At 45.7% G+C, this 26,390-nt stretch overlaps 1 protein-coding gene across 4 annotated transcripts in view; it reads right to left on the reverse strand.

The window, feature by feature from the left end:
* KSR2 (kinase suppressor of ras 2) overlaps positions 1 to 26,390 on the reverse strand; it is a 505,691-nt gene that overhangs the window by 109,747 nt on the left and 369,554 nt on the right. For all 4 annotated transcript variants that reach the window (XM_030821474.1, XM_030821473.1, XM_030821476.1 and 1 more), the window contains 2 exons: positions 8,064 to 8,133; positions 4,876 to 4,959 (listed from right to left, as the gene is read on the reverse strand). In XM_030821474.1, the coding sequence (XP_030677334.1) occupies positions 4,876 to 4,959; positions 8,064 to 8,133 (154 nt within the window). The remainder of the gene's footprint in view (positions 1 to 4,875; positions 4,960 to 8,063; positions 8,134 to 26,390) is intronic.

The raw sequence follows: 26,390 nt of genomic DNA on the forward strand, positions 1-26,390 counted from the left end.
GGGATTCTTATGCACACTCAAGTTTGGGAACCATCATCTAGAACATGAAAAGTAGCTCAGGAAAGAAATTTGGAGATCACCTAGAGAAGTGTTTCTCAAATGTTAATGTGCAAAAGAATCACCAGGACTGTATTAGCCTGCTTCCGTGCTGCTGATAAAGACATACCTGAGACTGGGTAATTTATAAAGAAAAAGAAGTTTAATGGACTCACAGTTCCATGTGGCTGGGGAGGCCTCACAATCATGGTGGAAGCCCAAAGGCGGCGAGACAAGAGAGAATGAAAAAAATCAAGCGAAAGGGGTTTCCCCTTATAAAACCATCAGATCTCTTGAGACTTATTCACTACCACAAGAACAGTATGCGGGAAACGGCCACTACAATTCAATTATCTCCTGCCGGGTCCCTCCCACAACACGTGGGAATTATGGGAGCTACAATTCAAGATGAGATTTGGGTGGGGACACAGCCAAACCACATCAAGGACCATCTTAAAATCAAATTCTGATTTGGCAGGTCTGGAGTGGGCCCCGAGAATGTGCATTTCTAGCCAGGTGTCAGGTGACGCTGATGGTGCTGGTCCAGGGACCATGTGTAGAATAGCATGAGGCCAGTCCAATCCCTGTCACCCAGGGAGTTTCCGGCAGTAACAGAACTGGATTTGCTCTGGGTGAAAAAAAAAAAAAAAAAAAAAATTCACTCCCTCCAGGGAAGGTTCAAATCCAGGCTTCGGGAGGGGCTTTCAGAGGACAGGAAATGACCCAGATCACACACTACTACTTTTGCCAAGTTCTCACTCAGGTATGAGACCATCCCTGAACACTTTAATTGAAATTGCAGCCCCCATCCTGATCCTTCTCTGCTTTGTCCATCTTCTTAGCATTTTGCATCATCGTATCATATGACCTAATTTACTAATTTACTTACTGTCTGCCCAACTCCTACCCATGCCCCAGCATAGAAACTAGGGAAGGGATTTTGTCTCTTTTATTCACTCTTGTTTCCCCAGTGTCTAGAATTGTGCATGGTGCATATATAGCAGGTGCTCAATAAATATTAGTTGAATAAGTGAACAGATGGTTCCGCTCATTTTCTACAAGAAGCTGCCGCCCCATCCTTGGTGTCACCTCTCTGAAATGTCACCTGTCACCGCTCTTTATGTGTACACTTTCATTTTGTTGACATTCAATTTCCATAAGTGTGTCTCCTCTGAACTCCTTGACAGTGGGGTCTGTACATTTCCCATTTCTAGCCCTCATCCAACCCTTCTATCAGCTCATAAGTGCATCCAAAATTCTGCCAAACATATAAATAACCCTCTATCCTCACTATAACTAACGCAAAAACTGCAGGAATTTAGTTGTAGAACACATCTCAACTTCAACTGGTGATATTAGCAATGCATGCTCATAATTATGTACTGGAGATAGCTATCAATTCTGTTGTAGTTTCTGCAAGCACCATGTCAAAACTCCTGAAGCATGTCAGATCTTCATGTTTTGAATTTTTGGTTTTGAATTTTGCCTCTTATTTGCCAGGAGTCATTTTTGCACAAGACAGAATAGGGAGGAATGTTCTCTGATAAAACATTGCAATCTGGAGCATGGACATTCAATTGACTCCTTCCAACAGCCCTGTGGTGGGCACTAATGTCACACTTGTGTTGTAGAGAGAGACACTGAGCCCTATGATGGCACACTTCCGCTTAAGCTCACACAAGAGTTTAGTAATGGAGCTGGGACCCAAACTCAGTTCTGGCTGCTTCCAAAGTCTGTGTTCTTGAAGCTTACCCACCGCCCCACCCCATCCCTATCCTTCCCACAACCTCCTCTCCCAACCCTTGGCAGGGCCTAAGGCTTTGCTCATGACTTTTAGAACAGAGAGCACTAGCAAAGGCTACTTCTGAGTTCTGCCTCTAGTGCTGAAAATTAAAACGGCTTGGGAGGTGTTCAGCCTCACTACCCCAGCTACATCCCTGTCATCTAATTACCTGCCTTCAAAGCCTCCACACGGCAGGTATGAGGATGTAAGAGTTGCCATTACCCCCACGGAATGTGGTGGGGCTAGATACAGATGAGACGGGTCTTCAGAGCTGCTGGTGTATGGAGAAAATCAGTCAGCCTGGAGGCCAGACCTAAAGGCCTAGCCTTGTGCCTTTTGTTGTCAGAAAGATCACCTGAGAGCCTAGGTTCACAGAGGACCAAGGAAAGGAAGGCAGCCTTGAAGTACTAATGCTTGGTAATTATTGCCCCTGCTTCTCCTTAAAAAAAAAATTTTTTTTTGAGACAGGGTCTTGTTCTGTTGCCTAGGCTGGAGTGCAGTGGTGCAATCACAGCTCATTGCAACCTCAAGCTCCTGGGCTCAAGTGATCCTCCTGCCCCAGCCTCCCAAGTATCTAGGACCACAAGTATGTGCCATCACTCCTGGCTAATTTTTTACCTTAATTTATTTTGTAGAGATAGGGTCTAGTTCTGTTGCCCAGGCTGATCTTGAACTCCTGGCCTCAAGTAATCTTCCTGCCTCAGCCTCCAGAGTAGCTAGGACAAGAAGCATGTACCATCATGCCTGGCTAATTTTTAAATTTTATTTGTTTGTATGTGTGTGTGGATGGGGGTCTCACTATGTTGCCAGAGCTGGTATCAAACTCCTGGGCTCAAGTGATCCTCCTGCCTCAGCCTCCCAAAGTGCTGAGATTACAGGCATGAGACTCTGCATCTGGCCTGTGCTTCTCTTTATACCAGTGGGGCTTAAGGCTCCCCACAACTCCAGGAGGAAAGGATGCTCAACCTTATCTTCATTACTCAGGTGAGACTGCCAGGTGGAAGGTATGGACAGGGGTGGGGCAGAGTGGGTAGAGTGAGAGCTTGCCCTTGCCACTCTCTTGCTTCTATCTTGGGGCAGGGATGTGGGGAGGCCTGAAAGGGCCTAAATGAGAGGCCTCTGCCTGGACTAGACAAGGAAGAGCAAGCCTAGAGCAGAAAGAGGAGTTCTCAGAATCTTTTAAACTAAATGACTTGTAGAAAGCAAACAGATGCACATTCATTTGTAACTATTACATAAAGTTGACTGTTACTGACTATTTTATAGTATTGGACCTGGAGGGGTATGTAATACGTGTTTACAGAAGGAGGGGGGGGGTGGGGAGAGATTGAGGCCAGACAGCAAGGCACTGCAATTTCTTACAAAGGACTGGACTGAGCCAGGCACTGTGTTATGTCCTCAAGTGTGCTGATTTATCAAATGCTCACTGCCACCCAAGGCAGGCAAGATTATTATATTAGTCTGTTTTTATGCTGCTGATAAAGACATACCCATGACGGGGTAATTTATAAAGAAAAACAGGTTTAACGGACTCACAGTTCCATGTGGCTAGGGAGGCCTCACAATCACGGTGGAAGGCAAAAGGCACTTCTTACATGGCAGAGGCAAGAGAGAATGAGAGAACCAAGCAAAAGGGGTTTCCCCTTATAAAACCATCAGATCCCGTGAGACTTATTCACGACCACATGGACAGTATGAGGGAACCACCCCCATGATTCAATTATCTCCCACCGAGTCCCTCCCATAACATGTGGGAATTGTGGGAGCTACAATTCAAGATGAGATTTGGGTGGGGACACAGCCAAACCATATCAATTATTATTCCTTTCACACAGATGAAAATACTAGAGACAGAAATGTGAAGTGACTTGCCCAAGGTCAGGCAGCTGCCAAGTGGCAGAGCTAGGATTTAAAATCAGCTTAGTCTGACTCCAGAGCCCACATCTGGTGTCTCAGTTTTCTTCTTCCTCCCTACCTTTTGCCAGCCATGACCTTGAATGGGGGTGTGGAAGAGAAAGGAAGCTTGGGGAGGCGGAGCTTGGGCAGTCTGGCCTTCTCAGCAAAACTCCAGACCAATATGATACTACAGAAAGTGAGCAGAAAAGGAGTTAGGGATCTGGGTTCAGGTCCTGACTGTCACTTCTTCACAGTGACTTTTCATTGCTAGACTCAGTCTTCACATCTGTAAAATGGGAGAATTACAACGCTCGTTTAAAAAGGTACCATGAGGAGAGAAAGGCTTGGGAGCCAGGTGCGGTGGCTCCCGCCTGCAATCCCAATACTTATGGAGCCTGATGGGGGAGGATCACTTGAGATCAGGAGTTCGAGAGCAGCCTGGCCAACACGGTAAATCCCTGTCTCTACTAAAATTACAAAAAAAAAAAAAAAAAAAAAAAAAAAAAGCCAGCATGGTGGCTCAGGCCTGTAGTCCCAGCTACTCAGGAGACTGAGGCAGGAGAATTGCTTGAACCCGGGAAGTGGAGGTTGCAGTGAGCCAAGATCACACCACTGCACTCCACCCTGGGTGACAGAGCAAGACTCTATCTCAAAAAAAAAGAAAAGAGAGAGAGAAAAGTAGTTGGCAAATTCTAACTCAGGGATCAGCAAAGTACAGCTGAGGGCCACAGCCAGCCTGCAGTCTGTTTTTGCAAATAAAGTTTTATTAGAATAAATGAAGTTGTCAAGACTGTTTCTGTATTGTTTACGGCTGCTTATGGTCTGCAAAGCCTAAAATATTTACTGTCTGGTCAACTCAAGAAAGAGTTTGCCAACCCCTGGCCTTAGATGCTATGAAAACGAGAAGTACCACTGTGCCTCAGCACACAGCATTAGGCATTTCCAGCATCTTCCATCAGCTCTGGTTCTTATTCAGAATTGCTCTCTCCTGACTGCCTACCCAAACGTAGAGGTGCATTTCAAATCTATTTCTGAAAAACAAAGCAAACAACTCTCCCAAGAGTGAAGAAATCAAACTCCCAAAGGCTGTTTCAGTGCCCTGCACGGTTCTAGCTGACATCGGGTGCTGCGAAAAGTCACTGCAGGGCACCATCACTTACTTGCAGTTTTTACACTTGAGGCCAAAAAGCATCCCTTTCCCACAGACTGTGCACGTCTGAGACATCCAGTACTTGGTGGAAAACCTGTAGAAAAGAGACAGAAAATGTTCAAGGTTAAGGAAATGGCGACTGACCCATCTCTAGAGGGATGAAGTACCTGAAGAGCAAGCACATGAACCCTGGATTCCAGTCCTGTTTCTTCCGAGCTGTGTGACTTAATCAAGTTTCTTAAACCACTGGAACCTCAGTTTCCCCATCTGTAAAGTCCAGATAATAATAGCATTGACCTTGTAGGTTCCTGGGGAGATTAAACAAAGTCAGGCACGTCAAGGGCTTCTACAGTGCCTGTTACATAGTAAGCACTCGATAAATTGGGTTGTGACTATACTATTACCTTGAACTTTCATAAGAGTCATTCACTTCTTTAACAAACATTGCCTGGTGGCCTACTGTATGCCAAGGTCAGTTCTGGGACAGAGCAATGGATAGGGCTGGAACTGCCTGTAGAAAGCTACAAAGCAAGGTGGAGCCTCCTGAGGGACCGGCTGAACCATCTCCCATCACTTGCTGGTCACATCACCTGGGGAGTATCAAAGGGAGCCCTCCCCTCCCGAAAGAGCTGAGACCCCAAACTTTAGTGGCAGAGAAGAGCCCTTGAAAGTGAAAGCCATTCAGACCATCAGCTCACCTCGCTCTCCAACCCCATCCACTTGCTGCAAGCATGGGCAGTTTGGAGGTCTCCTGTGTACAGCTATAAACCAACTGGAGCAGAGGTGCATTCGATTAACTCCTTGGGCACATCTCCCCTCGATATTGCCAGGGTGCTTTCTTCCCCAAGAGATATGAGGCAGCAGCAGGACTGGGCCCAAGAAAAGTACTGAAGGTTGCCAGGTCACAGTTAATTTTAATTTTCAATTTGTGTCACCGTCAGCAGGAGTTGTATCTAATCTCCACTGCCTCAGAGTGTCAAAAGGGAAATCGGAAGTGATTATATAACTTGGAGTCTGAGAATTTCGAGGGAAAGGTTGCATCCCTCTGCTGGACCGTTTTGCCTGATTTGGGTCAGTCACTCTCCAAACAGAATAAGCCACAGCCCAAAGCCTCCAAATCTAAGCAAATAGCAATATTCCAAGCAAAGACGCTTACTGCCAAGAAAACTCTCCCTCTCTGGTTTTGGATATGTGAGTTGGTCAAGCCCCTTTCTCTCCCTTCAGCAGAGCCAGTGAGTTTAGCAGACTCTGTTTTGCAGAATTTGGCAGCTCTGGGGAATGGCGGCGAAGGAGCGTGTATTTCACTCATCAGCCAGCCACACAGGAGTGGCGGGCAGGCTTCATAAGCAGTGGGTGACAGTTTTTTCTCCTTTCCAGACCTCTCTTGTGCTTGGGATCAGCTCTGCCTCTTCCCCAGCTCTGGCTGAAGTGACTCTGATGGCAGCAGATGGGATTTTAATTTCATTTCTTCACCAAGGCTGGGGTGAGTCCAGTTCTCTCTACCTCCTGGCATTAAGCCCAGGGAGAAACACAGGGAGAGACTGAAGAGTAGCAGGTCATCCCAAGTCTCAGCAACTCTGGGAAGACATTCCTAAAATTAATAGGTTGTCTCCCTCCTCTGGGCATCAGCTTTTGAATCTCGGGGACTACCAGAGAGCCTGGGGGCTGGGCGATCTAGGGGGTGGGGCTGAGCCAGGGGCATGGCCAATCCAGGAGCCGAGCTGAGCCAGAGGAGTGGCTGACCCAGGGGTGTGGCCGAGCCAAGGGCGTGGCTGAGCCAGGGGCATAGCCAATCCAAGAATGGGGATGAGCCAGGGGCAGGGCCAGTCCAGGGGACACGGTCGATCAAGGGGCGTGGCCAATCCCGGGTGGAGCAGGGCCAGAGAGCGGTGAGGAGGAAAATACAAAAAAAGGCCCTTGTCTTTGATGCCTTTCTCTCTGCAGCTCAAGGCCTGACCATTGACGTGTCTATCACACACTTCTCACTGCTTCCTCCAACGTTTTCTCATTTAAGTCTTAACAACTATCCCGTCAACATACTTCTTTCAAAAACTGTTGACGAGATGCCATTCCATGAGTCCCCATCGTGAGAATGCTCATCTCCGCCATGCCGCCAGCTATGGTGATGCATCTGCCCCTGATGTCACCCCACCTTGTCACCCTGATCTCTCCATACTGTCGTGGTCTGTTAACTATCTGACCCTCCCCTAGACCACAGGCTCTCCAGGGGAACAGGCCTTATGTCTTGGTCAGAGCTGCAACCGTGGCATAGAAACTCTGTAAATATAAGTGGAAAGAATCGATGAATGAGGGAACAGTTCCCCCAGCGAGTTTACAGAGGCCCCGGTGCTAGGAAAACTCAGCAGGGTGTCAAAAGAACACGAAGTACTGAGGCTAATTAGCTTTTCGACCTATCGGTTAATCTTCCAGGGCCTCAGTTTGCCTATCTGTCCAGTGGCCATGAGCACACTTGCCCCGCTCACCCTGCTAAGTTTGTGAGGAGACTGGAACTGCCAAGACAAAATGGGGAAAGCTAAATTCGGGGAGTTAAAGGACTTCTTATAAGGGATGCCTGGTATATGCAAACCCCCCTCCCCAAAAGGGCAGGTATAGCCCTGGAGAGGTTGTCGCATGCACCCAGCAGGGCTAGAGTTCTGGACTGACCTCCACCACACCAGAGAATGAGCACCTGCAATCTTGTGTATTCTGGGTGAGGAGACCAAAAATTAGGACATAAAGCATTAATCTTAAGAATGATACTGTTTATTAGGTATTTGTTATGTGCCAGGTCCTTTGCTAAGCACTTTACATATATATTATCTCATTTAATCTGCACAGTCACCCTATAGATAGGCAGAATTATCTAAGGAAAAAATTGAGCCTCAGAAAGGTTAAGTAACTTCCTCAAGGTTGCAAAGCGTTACTAGCTGGGATTGGAACACAGGTCAGTCTGACTCCAAAGCCCTGGCTTTTAACTGCTATGTGCTAATTTTACAAGGGTCAGATTAGTAAGAAGCAGATGTCTCAGTGCCCTGGTTGCCACTTTAAAGTTTAGCCTAGCAGAAGAGAAAGGGACATGGTGATGTAGGTGCTGGAGCTCAATAGCCCAGCCTTGTCTCACCCCAGGGCAGCGGCCAGAGCCCCCATCCCTCACAGGGCTGGGAAGTAGGCACCAGTGCACACAGGAATCCAGCCTACCTGTGCTTGATGGAGTTGCCGAGATCTCTGCGAGGGATCTGCGGGGACCAGCGTGGCACTGACAGTGTGTCTACAGAGAGAAGAGAACAGCCTGTTACACAGAGGGTCAGAGACTGGGGTGGGCTCTGGCAAGCCTTGGAAGGAAAAGGGGGGCTCGTCACTCTCAGGAAGGACACCAGTTGCCATCACTTGCTAAACCAAAGCCAAGTGGAACACTGGTTTAGCTTGTCACCTCAACTGACGTAAGGTCCCCTGGGCAGGGCTGCCAGGGGATGCCTTAAATGAAGCCAGCTGTGGAATGAATAAAAGTGAGCATCACTTCCATTTACGGAGTGCTTGGTGTGTGCCAAGCATGTGCTAAGTGATTCACATGCCTTAGCTTGCTACATTCTCAAAACAACCCCAAGAATAGGGGTTGCTGGCATCCTCACCTTACAGAAGAAAAAACTGAGGCTTGGAGAGGGGAAGTCACTTGCTCTAGGTCATATACCTTAGAGGCTGCACAGCAGCTGTGATTTCGGGTTTGAGGAACCTGAAATGAACATGTGCCCTTGCATGAAAGTTAGAGTGCAGTGGATTCCCAGTGCCAGCCATGCAAGTGATGCTTTTCTCATTTCTGCCATGCCTCTGTACAACTGCCAAGTTATTTATTTAACAATTTAGGCTGACTCCAATTTTTTTTATCTAAGTACACTCATTTTAAAAGCAAATCCTATGTGGAAAGCCACATCAATTTCTGTATATTATAGATAATTATTTTAATAATGTCCAACCATGTACCACCTAAAGTTATGCCAGAGTAAGTAGGTGGATGGATGAGTGGATAGATGGGCAGGATGGATAGGATGGATGGATAGGCAGGTGGGTGAGTAGATGGATGGATAGGTGGGTGGGTAAGTGGATGGATGCATGGATAGATGGATAGACAGGTGGGTAGATGGAGAGGTAGGTGGGTGAGTGGATTAAAGGATGGATAGGTGGGTGGGTAAGTGGGTGGATGGATGAATAGATGGATAGATGGGTGGGTGGATGGATAGATGGATGGATGGATGGGTGGGCGAGTGGATGGATGGATGGATAAGTGGGTGGGTAGGTAGGTGGATGGATGAATAGATGGATAGATGGGTGGATGGACGGATAGATGGATGGGTGGGTGAGTGAGTGGATGGATGGATGGATGGATGGGTGGATGGATGGATGGGTGGATGGATGGACATATGGGTGAATGGAAAGATGGGAAGGTGAGTGGATAGACAGGTGGGTGGGTGGATGCATGATGAATGGGAATGAGGAAGAAACAAAAAAGTGACTTCAGATGAGATGCCTGTCCCCATCTGGTCTTTTCTTTCATCCCTTAGGCTAAATCTCAGCAAACTGTACTATCACTCCATTGCAGACTGAGTTCTGGTTTTCCCGCAGACCCTGTGCACCAGGTCCCACCTCCACCCTACTGCCCATTGCCCACACCATCCTCCTGGCAGAGCCTGCAGGGCTTCACAGAGAGCTGTGAAACAATGGCAACAAGGAACTAGTCCTGCCTGTGGAATCTCCACCGGACAGAGAGAGAAGAAGCAAGTGCTTGACCCTACATGCCAGTTCTCATTTCTCAGGCCAGATGGATGGAGCCAGCTCCCTGTTTTTGGAGCTGCAAATGCATGCTTCATTTTTCACAGCAATTGTTATGGAGTGGCTCTCTCTTCGGGGAGCCGGGCATGTCAGAACCCATCACAGAGCATTTAACCCCCAACCTACTTGCTCCTCTATTCTGTCTAATGACACCGTTGGCAGCCGTCTGAAAGCTGTTTCCAGAAATCCCAATTCTGCCCTTGTAAAGCTGGGATCCTTTATGAGACAGCTAATGATTTTCCAAGCCCCAAAGGGCAGAGAAAACCTAAGAGGGAGACAGCATGATTTATCAATCAGAATTATAGCCTGTGGGATTCCTTTAGTTTAACTAAAAACTAAATGTCATCAACCTCAAGCACGTTTTACTACTTGTTTCCATTTCTGAGGGAAATAGAAAAGACAAGAGAAAAAGAAATTTTTTAAGAGAGCATTCTTTCCATTCCTATCTCTTTTGGGGACTGAAGTGAGATGTGGGAGGAGGGATTCCACCCATTAACTCCTTAAGGTGCTTTCTCCAGTGCGAGGGGTGGATGGGAATGGGAGGACGGCGCTGGAGAGGAAGGGTTAGCGTCCTCACAAGGAAATCTACAAAACTAGGAGTGCTAAATGGGTTTCATTTCAGGGGCCACTAGTAGTGGCTGCCCAAAGAAGTGTGTTAAAATGGATTCTGAGGCTCAACAGGAAAGGGCACTGAAACCGATTAGCAATGTCTGCCACGGGTGAAGAATAAGATTGTACCAAAAGGTCCACATATATTTTCCACCTCTGCAAGAGCTGGAACCACATCTCATCTTTCCATCACCACCTCAAAGAGTAGTGCCTGAAACAAAGTACTTAATACATGTTTGCTGAATCCAAGATTATTATAATAGAAACACCGAGTTTATTGATTACTCAATAGGTGCTGGGCATTATGCTATGCATTTTATACCTGGAAGCTATTCCTCTGTGTGGTCAGGCTATCATTATTTCCATTGTGCAAAGGAAAACAAAAGGAGCTCAGAGAAGTGCAGTGACTTGCTAAAGGCCACACAGCCAGGCACCTGCAGATTCTCAATGAATAACTCTGCAACTGTTTGAAAGTCTCCCAGGAGCCCCTGCACCCCCGTTCTCAACCAGAGGAGTGCTTTTCCCCCTAGGGGATATCTGGCAATGTCTGGGGACATTTTTGGTTGCCACACTGTGTGTCTGTGTGTGTGTGTGTGTGTGTGTGTGTGTGTGTGTGTGTTACCAGCATCTGGTGGGGAGAGAGCAGGGATACTGTGTAACATCTTATAATGCACAGGGCAGACTCCCATAATAAAGAATTAAACAGCCCAAAATGTCAATAGCACCAAGGTAGAGAATTCCTGATCTAGATGTTTCTCTGCTTCTCTAGCCAACTCCCTCCCTTACTACCACCCCTCCACCAAAAATCCCCCAGATGGTGCTTCTGAGGCTCAACTCAGCAGAGAACAAATCCTCTTTTATTATAAGCACATCTCACTATCAGGTTCATAGCCTAGTTATTCAGTTATTCTCAATTATAGCTCCTTTTCAAAAAATAGATGTAATTAAGTTTAGTAGTTTGGTCTCATTTCCCAATATCTGGTTGAAGGGGTGAATTCTGTCAATTACATTAAGCAGCTGCAGCATCATTAGTCTCAAGCAATAATAACCTCCACACGGCTTCCTACGTGGGCGTGAAGATTTGAACTTTGAGATCCTCTCTTTGCTTTCTTCGTTTGGATTTTATTAAACTTGCCAATGCAAGCCTTAAAGCAATGGAAAACTGTTGAAAGGGAAGGGGAAAAAATATATGAAAATCCAGGCCTTATCATAACAGAGAAGGCAAACAACATTTACAGCAATTAAACCGATACAGAAACTTCTGCTTAACAATCAAAGCACCTATTAAGATGTCTCCATAGCTGAACAAAAGCTTCTTTTCTACTCTAATTTTCTGATAACAAGTCATGCAGACACAGAGGCAGAATTTTGTGCATCCCTGGTGCCTACGGTCTCAGGAGTAGAATAACAGACATTTTTCCGTAGACATTTTCATTTCTAGTGCACAGAAAGAGAGAGAAGTGGAAGGAGGGAGGATTCTTCTCCCCTTGCACACGTCTAGCTGTTGATGTCTTCCGAGAAATGCATCTGCCCAGAAGGGGCTTTGCACAGAAGAGGAAAAAGCCAGGAGCCCTGGTCTTTGGAATCACCTTAGCAGTCAGAGGGACAAACAGAAGGCCCAACAGAAGGAACCAACATTAACAAAGCATCCACACGACACACAACTTCTTGCTGAAAAATCAGGCTCTGACCTGGTGAATTTGAAAGCTCCCTGATGGATGAGCTAGGCACGGGAAAAATACGTGAGGATACACACAGAGACACAGGTAAAAATGGGTGATGATGAAGGAAAGGAAGAGGAGGAGAAGAAAGAAGAAAATAAGAAATAAGAAAAACATGGCTGGGTGCGGTGACTCACACCTGTAATCACAATACTTTGGGAGGCCAAGGCGGGTGGATCACCTGAAGTCAGGAGTTCGAGACCAGCTTGGCCAACATGGTGAAACCCTGTCTCTACTAAAAATGCAAAAAATTATTTTTGTATATGGCGGGCACCTGTAATCCCAGCTACTCAGGACGCTGAGGCAGGAGAATCACTTGAACCTGGGAGGCGGAGGTTGCAGTGAGCCAAGGTCGTGCCAATGCACTCCAGCCTGGGCAACAACAGCCAAACTCCGAAAAAAAAAAAAAGAAGAAAGAAAGAAAAAAAAGAAAGAAAGAAAAATAATAGTAGATCTGCTGTCTGTTGTGTTACCGTGTGCCAAGCACTACTGTCAAACAGACCTTTGACATATATTATCCCATTAATACAAACATACAGAGTATACACACATGTGGCGTATCAGCCATGATCATTAGTGCCATTTCAACAAGGAAATTAAAAAGTTATCCCTACTGCCCAAGGTAAATGCAAGTAAATGCCAGAACAGGGATTTTTAATTGAGCTGTAGCTCAATTAATGGAAGTAAATTTCATCTCCCTTTCACAGATGGGAATATTGAGGCTTAGAAGCAATATGCAATTGTCTAGAGCTGATAAGTGACTGAGTTGGGATTTAAACTGCAGACAGAAATAAACTGGATGCTTTTAGTCCAGACTTCCCTCCAACACCCTGCTCAACCCATCCTATACTGCCAAGGCCTCCTACCTATCTCTGTCTGGGAAGGACCAAGGAGGCCTGGGAAGTGATGTAATAACATAATGCTCCTCTCCCACCCAAAAGATGCCCATGTCCTAATCCCTGGAACCTGGGAGTATGTTATCTTATCCAGCAAAAAGAGATGCTGAAGATGTGATCAAGTTAAGGATCTTGAGATGGAGAAGTTACCCTGGATTATGCGGGTGAGCCCAATGTCACCATAGGGCCCTTATAAGATGGAGGGAGGAGGGTGAGAGTCAGAGGTCAGAGAAGTGGACGTCACAGTGAAAGCCGAGGTCAGAGGGATGCAACTGCTGGTTTTGAAGGAGGAGGGGGGACAGCAGCCAAGGCACATAGCTAGAAAAGGCGAGAATGGATTCTCCCCTAGAGCTTCCAGAAGGAACCAGCTCTGCCGACACCCTGATCTTAATCCCATTGGCATCCATTTCGGACTTCTGACCTCCAGAACTGTAAGATAATAAATCTGTGTTGTTTTCAGCTGCTGAGTTGGTGGCCGTTTGTCACAGCAGCCACGGGAAACTGACATAGCACCTACCAGGCATGGTTTCAAGGGGATATGGTGAACAAGATAACCATGTTTTCCAAGTTTAGAGTCTACAGGGGGAAATCAGAAAGTAAATGAGCCAAGAAATAAGAGTCCATGAGGAAAATGAAACAGTACCGACGCTAGGGTTGTTTTAAGGCAATGGGAGCCCCCATGCGCCTTAGAATGGAAGAAGCAGGACACTGTGCTGGGCAGTATGGATTTATGAGCTCCCTCTGGCGGGCGAGGGGAAAATAGCCTGCCAGGCCGTAACTGGAAAAAACAGGGAGGGCCTCCTCACCTCCCTGTCCCCGCATCAATGCTCCATCACCCCAACGCCTACCCAGGTCCAATGCTACAGCCCTAACCCCGACAAGACCATTCCTTCCCAAGGTCATTCTCCCAGCCCAGGCCTTTCCCACTGGAGCTGTCATGATCCCACCCACAGCCTATCATAAAAAATGCACATCCGATCACGCCTCAATGTCCCCGGGAAAAGCAAAGGGGGTGTACTCATTGGCCCCACAGCCTGTATTATTTTTCAGAAGCTAACAGAGTATTTTTACTCCCTTGGCCGTAAAGAAGAGCTTTGTTCCAAACCTACCAACTTGTAGCACTGGAATATCTGCTGTGGCATAGACTGATCTTAGAGGACAGTTCCTGAAGAAATTTTCATGGGATTTGCATTCCCAAACCCAAACAGGGGAGGATAAAAAGGTAGCCATGGGAAGAAGGCAAAGCCAATTTTAAAAAATTATTCTTTGCAATTTATCTGCTATGGGGACAAACGATACTAGGCTGGGAGCTTTGGGGGTTTGGGCCTGGGTCTCATCTGTCACTGTATCCCCGAGTGTCGAGCTCAGGATCTGCTCAAAGAATATTAAATGCGTGTTTAATGGACAAATGAATGAATGAACAAATGAATGGACCGATAGTCAAGTCCTGGCTGAACCTGGTGTTTTTCTGGTTAATGAGAAACTTACATGGCCCTGGGAGATCTTAGAGATAAACTTTATCAGACTCAGAGCAAATCTGAACTTATTTCTCCTCAAAATACTCTGCGCGGTAGGGAAGAAAGTACACATTATAACTATTTCACAGACGGCAAATTGAGGTAGATGTGGGATGTGACCTGCTGTATGTCTTTGGGCAAGTGACAACCCCATGAGCTTCAGTGTTATCAGGCAAAAACTGTGAATAAATATCAATGCCCACTGTACCTCATTGTGTTGTTTGAAGACTAAGTGGGATAATGCACACAGAGTATTCTGAGCATGAGAGCAATGCTCAGACATATTTATTGTATGTATCTTGCAGCTATGTCTTCATTTAATCCACACAATCTTATGAGTTTGTATCCCCAGTTTACAGATAACGAAAGTAAGGATAACTAAATTGTTCAAAGTCATATAGCTAAAGTTCACCACATATCGTGAACTCTAGAGTTGAACCCAGTTTCCTATAAAATTAAAGCCTTCTATCCAGCTCCATACCATGTCCCCTTCTGAGATAAATGTAAAAATTATCTTAAAAGCCATGCCAGTCTAGAGTTGAAAAGGACCACAAGAAATAGTTTACTGCAGTCTTTGAATCTCTAAACCCTGTTGGATAAATAAGGAGCTACTCTACCCTAAATGTTTCCATGGAGATAAAGACCTCTGAGCACATAATATTATTAAAAATAATAGCTAACTTTTATCAAGTACTTACTACACAGTGGGACCTAGATTATGTGATTTAGATGTATTATTTCACTTAGTCTCCATAATTCCCTTTTAGGTGCTAAAGCTCAGGTTTGAACCCAAGAGCTCATCCTCAGAAATACCACAAAGGAACTGGAAGTTCCAAACTGCCCTTAAGCTTCCAGCCCAGGGACATGACAGCCTGAGTGAGAACTCAGCAGAGGTGTTGCATTAAAATCAACTAGCAAATTCATTGAGCCTAAAGGTAACTGAAACTAATAAAACTTAGATCATTAAACTTTTCTTTGGAGTCACAGGCCAGTCACCAGCTAAAATCCCACTGATTTATCCAAGGCGCCAACCAATCCTAGACTAAAGCTGCTCATGATATCATTCACATAGCAGAGGATAACTCTATTTGCTTTAATATCCAACTCAAATACATCAGATCTGAAAGTATTTTAATTATGTGCAGTTTCTAAAGGTTACAGCTCCATGTTGCTTCAGGGCCAAGCGTTTCTTCATGGAGTTGGACACAATTTTCTCCCTGAAATAATGACAACTCACCTCCCAAGATTCAGACATCATCATCTGGGGCCCTTGATGGCTATGGAGGCTTCCATGGAACCCCTTCGCACTGGTGAGTGCATAGACCAGGGTGGGCTTTGGTTTCATGTCATCGGGGAAGAAATAAGGCAGAAGGGACTGACAGTGATACGAGATGCTAGGGGTGAGCAAGGATTCTTGATGGAAGGGATCATATACAGGGATTTCAGAGAAGTTTCCTGGGGCCCCCATGACACTGAGACAAAACAATGGGCAATGGCTAAGCTATTGAGACTATGGCCTCAGTTCCTGTCCATTGCAGGAATGCAAGTATTAGGGTCAACACAATCCATGCATGTGTGGAGTTTAAGTTAGAGACAAGACCTTGAGTGTGGACCTCCTCTGGAGACAGAGTAGCATACTTTATTTCTGAACAGGAAGGGCCTCAAGGGCAATCAGCTTGCCCAGTGGAGTGTGGGAGAGAGAGCATGGGACTTTGACGTGAGCACACCCGTGACAAACACCAGCTCTGCCACTTACGAGCTATGGGATCTTGGTACTTTTACTTTTCTGAGGCTCGATTTCTCCTATAAAAAAGAGATCATTGTATCTCCCTCATAAGATTGGTAGGAGGATTAAGTGGGGTGATATAATTGGAACAGTGCTCTGCCGAGTGCCTGATATAGTATTGTTATTATTGTTTTTGTCATTGTCATCATCACTCTGCCTCTTGAATTTAACATATCAGTTAGAACATGACAAAGCTCTGTATGGACTATGACGTAGAGCCAGAGTTGGCAAACTTGACCCTCAGGCCAAATTCAACTCATTGTCTCATTTTATAAAGTTTGATTGGCACACAGCCACACCCACTCATTGACTTTACTGTCTATGACAACAGGAGTAGTTGTAACAGAGACAGAATGGTCCACCAAACAAAAAATAATTATTACCTGTCCCTTTAAAGAAAAAGTGTGCCAAGTCCTGATTTAGAGCTGTGAAATTCATTTTCTTGGCTAATCAGCAGAAAGATTTTTTCCATGGAGCCAGAAGACCAGGGTTCAAGATCCCCTTCTGCCACTTACATGGTAGGAATCCTTGTCTCCAAGCCAAAATATATATAACCACTTGGTGTCACCCCACTGCCCACTTAATCCTAGCACGCTGTGAGGTGAGTTGTTTTGATCCCCGTTTTGCAGAAGAGAAGAGCTAGACAAGGAGGACTTGCAAGCAGCCCAGTCAAGATGATAGCCCAAGACTGTGTTCTTTCAATCCCTCACTGTCTCTTGGTAGAATAATCCATGAGGGGGCAATGTCTCTACATGCAACTTCTGAAATCTGGGTCAACTCATGTGGGCAGAGGAAAAGAAAAATTAACTCTCTCCTCTCACTGCTTCTGTCTGGATTAAAGAATTTGATTTTCTAGTTGTCACTCTATCAAAGCAGAGAGAAGACCTGGAGGAGTCTTCCTCCAGGGGAAGGAACATGCTGATCCCAGGCAGAAGAGGAAGAAATGCCCCATGCATCTGATAAAGCAGCATGACATAGCTGAGACCTGGGGGAGTCTTCTCTCTAAGTTACAATTGGAGGCAGTGGTGGTGGTCACGGATGAGATGGAGATAGAAGATGCCCTGCCAGGAGTGTCTCCAGGTAGCAGCTGATATTGGTAGGACCAGTGAGTGGTGAGGGCACTGCACCAATGGCAGCAAAGCAGATGAAGGGCTGGTATGTGGGGGCTAGAGGTAGGACATTGGAGAGGATGTGAGGGATGACATCACAGGAAAGGTGTCATCACCACTCTCTCCATCACCCATTCCACCTGGTCCCACCCCTGCTTAAAAAAAAAAAAAAATGATGCAGTGGCTCACGCGTGTAATCCCAGCATTTTGGGAGCCAGAGGTGGGCGGATTGCTTGAGGTCAGGAGTTCAAGACCAGCCTCACCAACATGGCGAAACTCCATCTCTACTAAAAAAGAATACAAAAGTTAGCTGGGCGTGGTGGCTCATGCCTGTAATCCCAGCTACTTGGGAGGCTGAGGCATGAGAATCGCTGGAACTCAGGAGGTGGAGGTTGCAGTGAGCTGAGATTGTGCCACTGGACTCCAGCCTGGGCAACAGAGTGAGATTCTGTCTCAAAAAAAAAAAAAAAAAAAGATTATACTAAACTAGAAACACCTTCAGGATCTAGTGAGGATATATGAATGTATTTATTCTAATATTCACATATTCACCCTCAGAATCACTTTCCCCCCAACTTTTTTTTTTTTTTTTTAGATGGAGTCTCACTCTTTCACCCAGGCTGGAGTGCAATGGAGCAATCTCCACTCACTGCAACCTCCACCTCCCAGGTCCAAGTGATTCTCCTGCCTCAGCCTCCTTAGTAGCTGGGATTACAGGTGCCCACCACCACGTCCGGCTTTTTAGTAGAGACAGGGTTTCACCATGTTGGCCAGACTGGTCTCTAACTCCTCACCTCAGGTGATCCTCCCGCCTCGGCCTCCCACAGTGCTGGGACCACAGGTGTGAGCCACCGTGCCCGGCCCACTTCCCCTTTTTGAAAAGACTACCACCACCTCGTGTCTGAGTCCTGGCAGGTAACCGTCAAGCTGGGATCCCCTTAATTTGCACTAAATCAAATGTGTGGACAGTGATAACATCCCTCCCTCTCCCAATGAGAAATGCAAATCCTAGAGTCATCACCTGTGATTTATTTCAGCCTTTCTCAGATGGCCTCAATTAAGTTTCATTGCCGGCAAAGAAAGAAAAGATGGCTGAGGCATTTAATTACAGTTTCATAATGTGCTCACTGCTGAATTTATTAAAGTGCATCAGGGATTTTTAACCTTGTAACCAAACAATGGGAGACCTGGGTGCCATAGGAGTAATTATCTTCCTTGTGGGGATGATGGATGGAGAACCCAAGATGTTAACAGTAGGTTGGGTAGGCATGCAAGGGGCGTGGGGATACTGGTGGCCAATCAGGGGGTGGAGCACAAGACATCATCCCATGGATCAGAGAGGGGAGTGTCATTAATTATCAATCTTCATTTGAATCTAAAGATGAGACATGTTTGAAAACTTATCTTTCTTCCCTCTCCTGGCCCCACCCCCCAACCTTCCCTTCGAATTTCCCCTTGATATAATTTTACCGCTATGGTCTGGAAAGAGGAGGGGAATATGGTCTGGAAAGAGGAGAGCAGCCCTGAGAATGTGCGGAGGCAGCTTGGAGACCTGGAGAAGCATGGGGCCTGGCTAGCCATGCAGAGCCATCTCAACCCACACAGATACAGGACTGTCTCCTTGACCCAAAGGAAAATGCTAATTGAAAGAAACTGGCTTCCCCTGCCTGGCTCAGGCTTAAATGAGGACAAAACAAGAGTTGACAGAGGCCCCACACTGCCATCACTGCAAATGTCCCTGTGAAGGGAGAAAAACAGCCAGCCCTGTGCTCCATCAATTTCCATTGTAAATAGCCTCACGTTGAAATAAACCAAAAGAAACAGCAGTAGCTTGACAGGTGCGGGGTTGGGGGAGACGGGAGACATGCAGACCACAGCCTGGAATCTGCAAGTTGGGCTTGACATTTGGACCCAGAAACTGGTCAAGACTTGTTTGTGGATTGCATGTTCCCAAATCCAGGCAACTGGGGGGACGCAAACCCCCTCTTTTGCCTGAGTTGGAATGGGCAAAATGGAATTAATTTACAGATGCAGGCCTGAGTCAGAATTCTAGCTCTGTGCTTGTGTGTCCTATCATCTGTTTCTTTCCCTCTGTGCATCTCCTCCTCTGTAAAATGGGGGCAATGAAATCCATCTTGCAGGGTTTACCTGAGGATCAGACACTGGGAAATGAAGCAGGTACCTGGCAATGGTAGGTGTGCATTAAGAGGCAGATGGCCCCTAGAGCAATTCAGCTGCTTGTTTTTAGCATTTCTTAGCTGTCTTTCTTCCTGGCTGGAGAAGACAAAATAAGGGAAGAGACTCTTTTGGGAAGGAAGCCATGACTGTAGAGAGAAGCTGCAGTGAGTTATGCAGAGGACAGAACTGTCTAGGTCCTTCTGACCATTTATTCCCCTTCTATCATCCTGTTCTCAGAGCGTGTCCACAGCCCTTGCCTGCCTGGGTGTGATGGATGGGTCTTAAGTTCCTCACACACTACATCATCAATTACTTACATATTTATCGCCTTGAACTGAGTTTATGGATCTTAAATCAGAGCCATTCGGAGTTGTCTGAGCTAAAATTCTCCCCTGATGGAAATATGATGTTTCTCATTATGTAGCCACCCTCTAGTTAATGTTCAGTGGAAGTTAATTGTCCGGAGAACAAAGGGCTGCTGAGACGTTCCCCCTCCAGAACCATTCTGTGGAATTTACTGCCTGGATGGACTGCTCGGGGACAGACCAGACAAGCTTCTTGCCAAAGACCCCAGCCAGGCTTTCAGAAACCCGAGACACCAGGCATCGTGGGGCTCTGAACTTCAGGCAATAGATTGCCTCTCTCAAGTGCCATCCGAAGAGATGTCACGCTGTCTGTAGTTTGCAGACATGGTGGGGACAGCCTCGTGATAAATAATATACAAGTTCAAGACTGGGTGTCCATATTCCAAAGCCAATCTTTCTGAAGCACCCCCAAGTGAGGCCAGGAAGCCTGCTGAGGTGACAGGGTTGTGACAGGTGCTGATTGCATCCCTGAAAGTGAGACCTCTGGAGCAGGATACCTCTGCTGCAACAGGGCTACGGTTTATCAGTGAGAGGTGTTATCAGTAGAGGGAGGATACAGAGAGTCCCCATACCCCCAAGAACTTGGAGATAAGGAAGGAATTCCCCCCCAACAAGAGTTAAACCAGCCCAACCCCTAACACATAAACAAAGTTAACCTAGAGCAACAGTTCTCAATCGTGAGCACTGTTGACCCCTAGGGGACATTTGGCAATGTGTGCAGACATTTTTGGTTGTTACAACTTGAGGGGGAGGAGTGGTACTGGTATCTACTGGGTAGAGACCAGGGATGCTACAAACAAACAGAACGGCTTCCTCCAACAAAACATTGTCCAGCTCCAAATGTCAATAGTGCCTAACTGGAAATCCCTGCCCGGAAAGACAGGAAGGGACCTAGATCTCCATAGCCTGACACAATCCATTAAATGCATGGACAGTTCTAAAAACAGGCTCAGTCACCGTCAAAGGAGAGGCAGAGCCTGACCCTCCCAGCTCATCCAGGGGACAGAGCTCTTTGGCTCTGGACACATGCACAAGCTCATGAGCCCATTCCTCTTTCTTCAAAACACCTACCTAGACATCACCTCGCAGCCCAACACAGTGACAGGGCCTTCTCGCTATCGGGTCTCCTACAAAGAAGTTTATTTATTTACTTACTTACTTATTTTACATATTCTCCTGGGTATAAACAAATTTACACTAATTAATTCACACCAGTGCCACAGAGCCCTAAACATTGCTAGATCAAATTCTAATGTGACCGTTTAAAAGCAGACAGTGCTCCACTGGGTTAATACATCATAATTAACTGACAGACAATACTTTGAAGACCACCTGATTAAAATCTCCTAGTAAGCCTGTCCCTCTTATCAATTACTTTTGAAGAAAGTAGCAGCAGCCTGATTTTCCACTGGGAAACTACCGTTCCAATGTCCCATAGCAGGCTGAGTCCCTTCCAGTCTCAGAAGAGGGAGTTTGACCAAGGCTTGGTAAGGCCACAGCATTCTGACCACGGTGATTGGTTCAGGCAAAGACATAGGAACGAAGGGCTAACACATCATTTGAGCCCCTGGAGCTTCTCCAGTTACCCACCCACCCTTCCTTCCTGCCTTCCTTCCTTCCTTCCTTCTTTTTCCCTTCCCTCCCCTCCCCTCCACTCCTCTCCCCTCCCCTCTGTTCTCATGCTGCCAATAAAGACATATCTGAAACTGGGTAATTTATACAGAAAAAGAGGTTTGATGGACTCACAGTTCCACATGGCTGGGGAGGCCTCACAATCATGGCAGAAGGCAAAAGGCATGTCTTACATGGCAGCAGGCAAGACAGAATGTGTGTAGGGGAACTCCTCATTATAAAACCATCGGATCCCATGATTCTTATTCACTATCACAAGAACAGCAAGGGAATGATCTGCCCCCATGATTCAATCACCTCTCCCCGGGTCCCTCCCATGACACATGGGAATTATGGAAGCTACAATTCAAGATGAGATTTGGGTGGGGACACAGCCAAACCATATCACCAGGCATCTCACTCTGACAACCAATGGGTAGTGTCTGCCACTTCCCACCTGCCATAACGCACCAACGAACACCTACCCAGACATCGCCTCGTAGTGAAACAGTGTCAGGACCTTTTCACTATTGGGTCTCCTACAAATGAGTCATTTATTTATTTATTTATTTATTTTACACATTCTCCTGGGTATAAACAAATTTACATTAATTAACATCAGCGCAACAGAACCCAAAACATTGGTAGATCAAATTCTAATGTGGCAATTTAAAAATAGACAATGCTCCACTGGGTTTATGAATCATGATTAACTAAGAAACAATACTTTAAAGACCACATCATTAAAATCTCCTAGTAGGCATGTCCCTCTAATCAGTTACTGCTAAAATAAGGGTCATAACAGGAGGAAGAGCAAGCACCATGCTCACTGTTGCTTTGATAAAGCCCTGCATTACTGGACTGCTTTGACAAAGCACTGTGGTTCGCAGATAAACACTTCATATCTTCCCTTCAAGTTACTGAATCTTTCTTTTTCTGGAATGGTGATTTTAGCCTCTTCCGTACACCGTTTTTGGGCTTAGATTTTTTTCTCCATGGCCAGTACTGCCTCCTTTTTCTTTCCTACGTATCTCCCATACAAGGGCACGGAAAACATCATCAATGTAGTAGTGGTATGCAGCAGATGTCTCAAACAAGAGACAGCTGAATTCTTGGGTCAAAGCCAATCCTTCTTCCTTGGTGACCTGAGGAGTTTATTTATAGAGTGGCTAATGACTTTAGTCACTGTGGTAGACTGAATAATGCCCCAGCCCCGCCAAAGATTGCAGATGCTAATCACTGGAATCAGTGACTGTTATTAGGTTCATGGGAAAGTAATGGCAAAAATCGCAATTACTTTCACACCAACATAATACTTTATATGGCAAAAGGGACTTTGAAGATGTGATTAAATAAAAGATCTTGTGATGGGGAATCCTCCTGGATTATCCAGGTAAGCCTGAGATACAATTATAAGGATCCTTATAAAAAAGAGGCAAGAGGATCAAAGGAAGAAGACGGTGATGTGGCCACAACAGGGAGGAAGGGAGAAAATGTGAGGCAAAACCATGAGCCAAGGAAGGAGCGCCGCCTCTGGAAGATGGGAAAGATGTAGAGGCTCATTCTTCCCGAGTGCCTCTGGAAAGAAGCTGCTGCCCTGCCAATACCCTGATTTCAGTCCCCGCAAGACTTGTTTTGGAATTACGACCTCCGGAATGATTAAAAAATATGTTTGTGTTGTTTTCAGCCACTGATTTTATGACAATTTGTTGCAGCAGCAATGGGAAACCAATGTAGCCATGTACTAAATATTCACCAGTTACTTTTGCATCAAGCTAATATTACTTTTGCACCAACCTAATACTTCCCAACTCTTTCAAATAACATGCATAAATGGACATTTATTTATCAAGCTCCTATTCCACGCCTGGTGTTCTATGTCCAGGATCCTCACAGCAACCTGAGGGTTCAGGACTATCTCCCGTTTCACAGGAGAGAAAACCAACCGGAGATCAGAGAAGTTCAGGAACTTTCTCAACACAAGGAGGAGTGGGGAACTTCTCTTTTTTTATTTCAATATATTTTGGGGGACAGGTGGTTTTTGGTTACATGGACAAGTTCTTTAATGGTGATTTCTAGATTTTGGTGCACCCATCACCCAAGCAGTGGACATTGCACCCCACCTGTAGTCTTTTATCCCTCAGCCCCCTCCCATTCCCTCTGGGTCCCCAAAGTCCATTATATCATTCTTATGCCTTTGCATCCCCATAGCTTAGATCCCACTTATAAGTGAGAAGATACAATATCTGGTTTTCCATTCCTGAGTTACTTCACTCAGAATAATGGTCTCCAACTCCATCCAGGTTGCTGCAAATGCCATTATTTCATTACTTTTTATGGCTGAGTAGTATTCCATGGTGTATACATATATACCACATTTTCTTTATCCACTCGTTGATTGATGGGCATTTGGCTTGGTTTTGTATTTTTGCAATTGCGAATTGTGCTGCTATAAACATGCATGTGCAAATGTCTTTTTCGTATAATGCCTTCTCTAGTAGGATTGCTGGATCAAATGGTGGTTCTACTTTTAGTTCTTCAAGGAATCTCCATACTGTTTTCCACAGTGGTTGTACTAGTTTACATTCCCACCAGCAGTATAAAAGTGTTCCCTTTTCACCACATCCATGCCAACATCTATTATTTTTTGATTTTTTGATTATGGCCATTCTTGCTGGAGTAAGGTGGTATTGCATTGTGGTTTTGATTTGCATTTCCCTGATCATTAGTTATGGTGAGCATTTTATCATATGTTTGCTGGTCATCTGTATATCTTATTTTGAGAACAGTATATTCATGTCCTTTGCAGAGGAGTAAGGAATTTCTTGCTACTTTCTTTTCAGGAATTTCCCACAGGAAAAAAAAAAAAAAAGTCTGCTTATCCTGTATGTGACCTAGCAGCCTGAAGTGATGGGTCTGCCCTGGTAATATCTGTGAGTAAGATTCAATATTCCATGAAAATCAAAACAAATGTAGTCCTCCCCCGATCTTTCCTAGAAATAAACAATTTAATCTACTAGGTCCACAAGGGAAGGCGCCACCAGAAAAAACCAAAGGCGTGCTCTCACCTGTAACAGTCATTTACCAGTGTTTTAATTTACCTAGAAAATGATTTGGCCTCTCAGACTGATAAGAGGCACTGATGTTGAGTGTTAGCTATTTGTATAATGGCAAAAACTGCAATAACTTGTGTGCCAACTTAATAATTTGACACTGTTTCAAATGGGATGGAAACACGATAGGGATTGAGAAGCTGGACTCCAAAGTCAGTTGCATCTCAGCCATTTGATGAAACCCCCACCTGCAACTGCCTCTCTTGGCCTTTTATAATGACTCCAGGTCACTGGTTCCCAAACTTCATGCATCAGAGTCCTGGGGGAAGGGTAGGTTGTTAAAACATCGATTGCTGGATTCCTCCCCCAGAGTTGCTGATTCAGTGAGACAAAGAATCTGCATTTCTAACAAGTTCTAGAAGATGAATGATACTAATGGCACTCCTCTTGGGACTGAACGTGGAGATCCACTGACCTAAATCAAGAATTTCCCAACCTCAGCAGTGTTGACATTTGGGGCTACTCCATTCTCTCTGGTGGGGGCTGTCCTGTGCATTGTAAGACAGTCAGCAGCATCCCTGGCCTCTTACCTACTAGATGCCAGAAGCACTGTCCTCCCTAAGCTGTGACCAAGAAAAATATCTCTAAACATTTCCAAATGTCTCTGGGGATGGAGAAGCAACATTTCCCCAGACTGAAAACCACTGCCCTAGATCAAACATATCAAGAATTCACAAGAAGGAGGGAGATCATTGAAGAAGACTCCAACATCTTAAAGCTCTTGACTGTATCGCCAACTATTTATTAAGCAGGTGGGCTGAACAGTGACCATGGTGCGGGAGACAATGGAAAGAGATGGGGAACAAGGAAATATCACAAAAGATCCCACCTAATATTGTTCAGACCTGGAGCAAGCCTGGGTACTACAATGCCTAAGCCTGTCACTCCTGTAGCCCTCCCAGGTCGGTCAAGCTGCCACAGGTTTTACCAGACAAATGACTCATTGTCTTCTTTGAGTGACCTGCAAGTTCTCAGAGCAGCCACCACTCCCAGCTGTAGTGACTCAGCCTTGTACCTAAGGACAAAATGGCCAATCCTGGCTAATCACTGAGAAATGGGTCTGAGCCCAAAAAGGAACTCAGGGCCAATGCTCAAAGATGGTCTGATTGCAACTATCCAGGAGGAAAACAAATTCACAAAGCAGTCCCAGGTTGCCAGTTCTCAAAGTCAGCAAACCAAATCCTAACGTGCAATCTTCCCAGGTTTTTCAAAAGCCATGGGATTGATAGTCAGTGGGGAAAGGAAGGGGTGTCGAATCTGGGCCTGATGGATGGGTGCAGATGCAATCAGACGTGTTTTCAGAGCCACTGTGCTCTGACACCTGCCCCCATTCTCCACGGAGTTTGGCTCTGAATGTGTCCCTGGACCACGCCCTCCGTCTCCTTTACCTGGCGTTCCTATTCTTGTAGAAAGGAACACAGCCTAATGATGGATTTGTTCAATGTGATCATTCTCGCTTATGTACAAAACAAAGGCAGGATTGATGAACTCCTAAAGAAGCACATTCACAGGCCTGATCTATGCTTCTTACCTTGGAGCAGGCAGCAAGTACAGCCTCCAAGGGAATGTCAACATCTTTGCACTTTATCAATAGGACCATGATTCTCTAAAGGCTGAAAGGTGTTTTCATGGGTGAATGCTTAGAGCCAGCTCAGTGTTTTCCAAACCCCACTCAAAGCTTCCAGATGACTCTTTGTGCATCTGTTAGCTTCTTTCATCCCTAGATATCACTCTAGGGAGAGGGCAGGCAAAAGATGTTCTCTGTACTTGCAAGGAAGAAATGGTAAAGGCATGGG

This window comes from Nomascus leucogenys, chromosome 10, assembly GCF_006542625.1.
Source record: "Nomascus leucogenys isolate Asia chromosome 10, Asia_NLE_v1, whole genome shotgun sequence".
NCBI classification, from domain to species: domain Eukaryota; kingdom Metazoa; phylum Chordata; class Mammalia; order Primates; family Hylobatidae; genus Nomascus; species Nomascus leucogenys.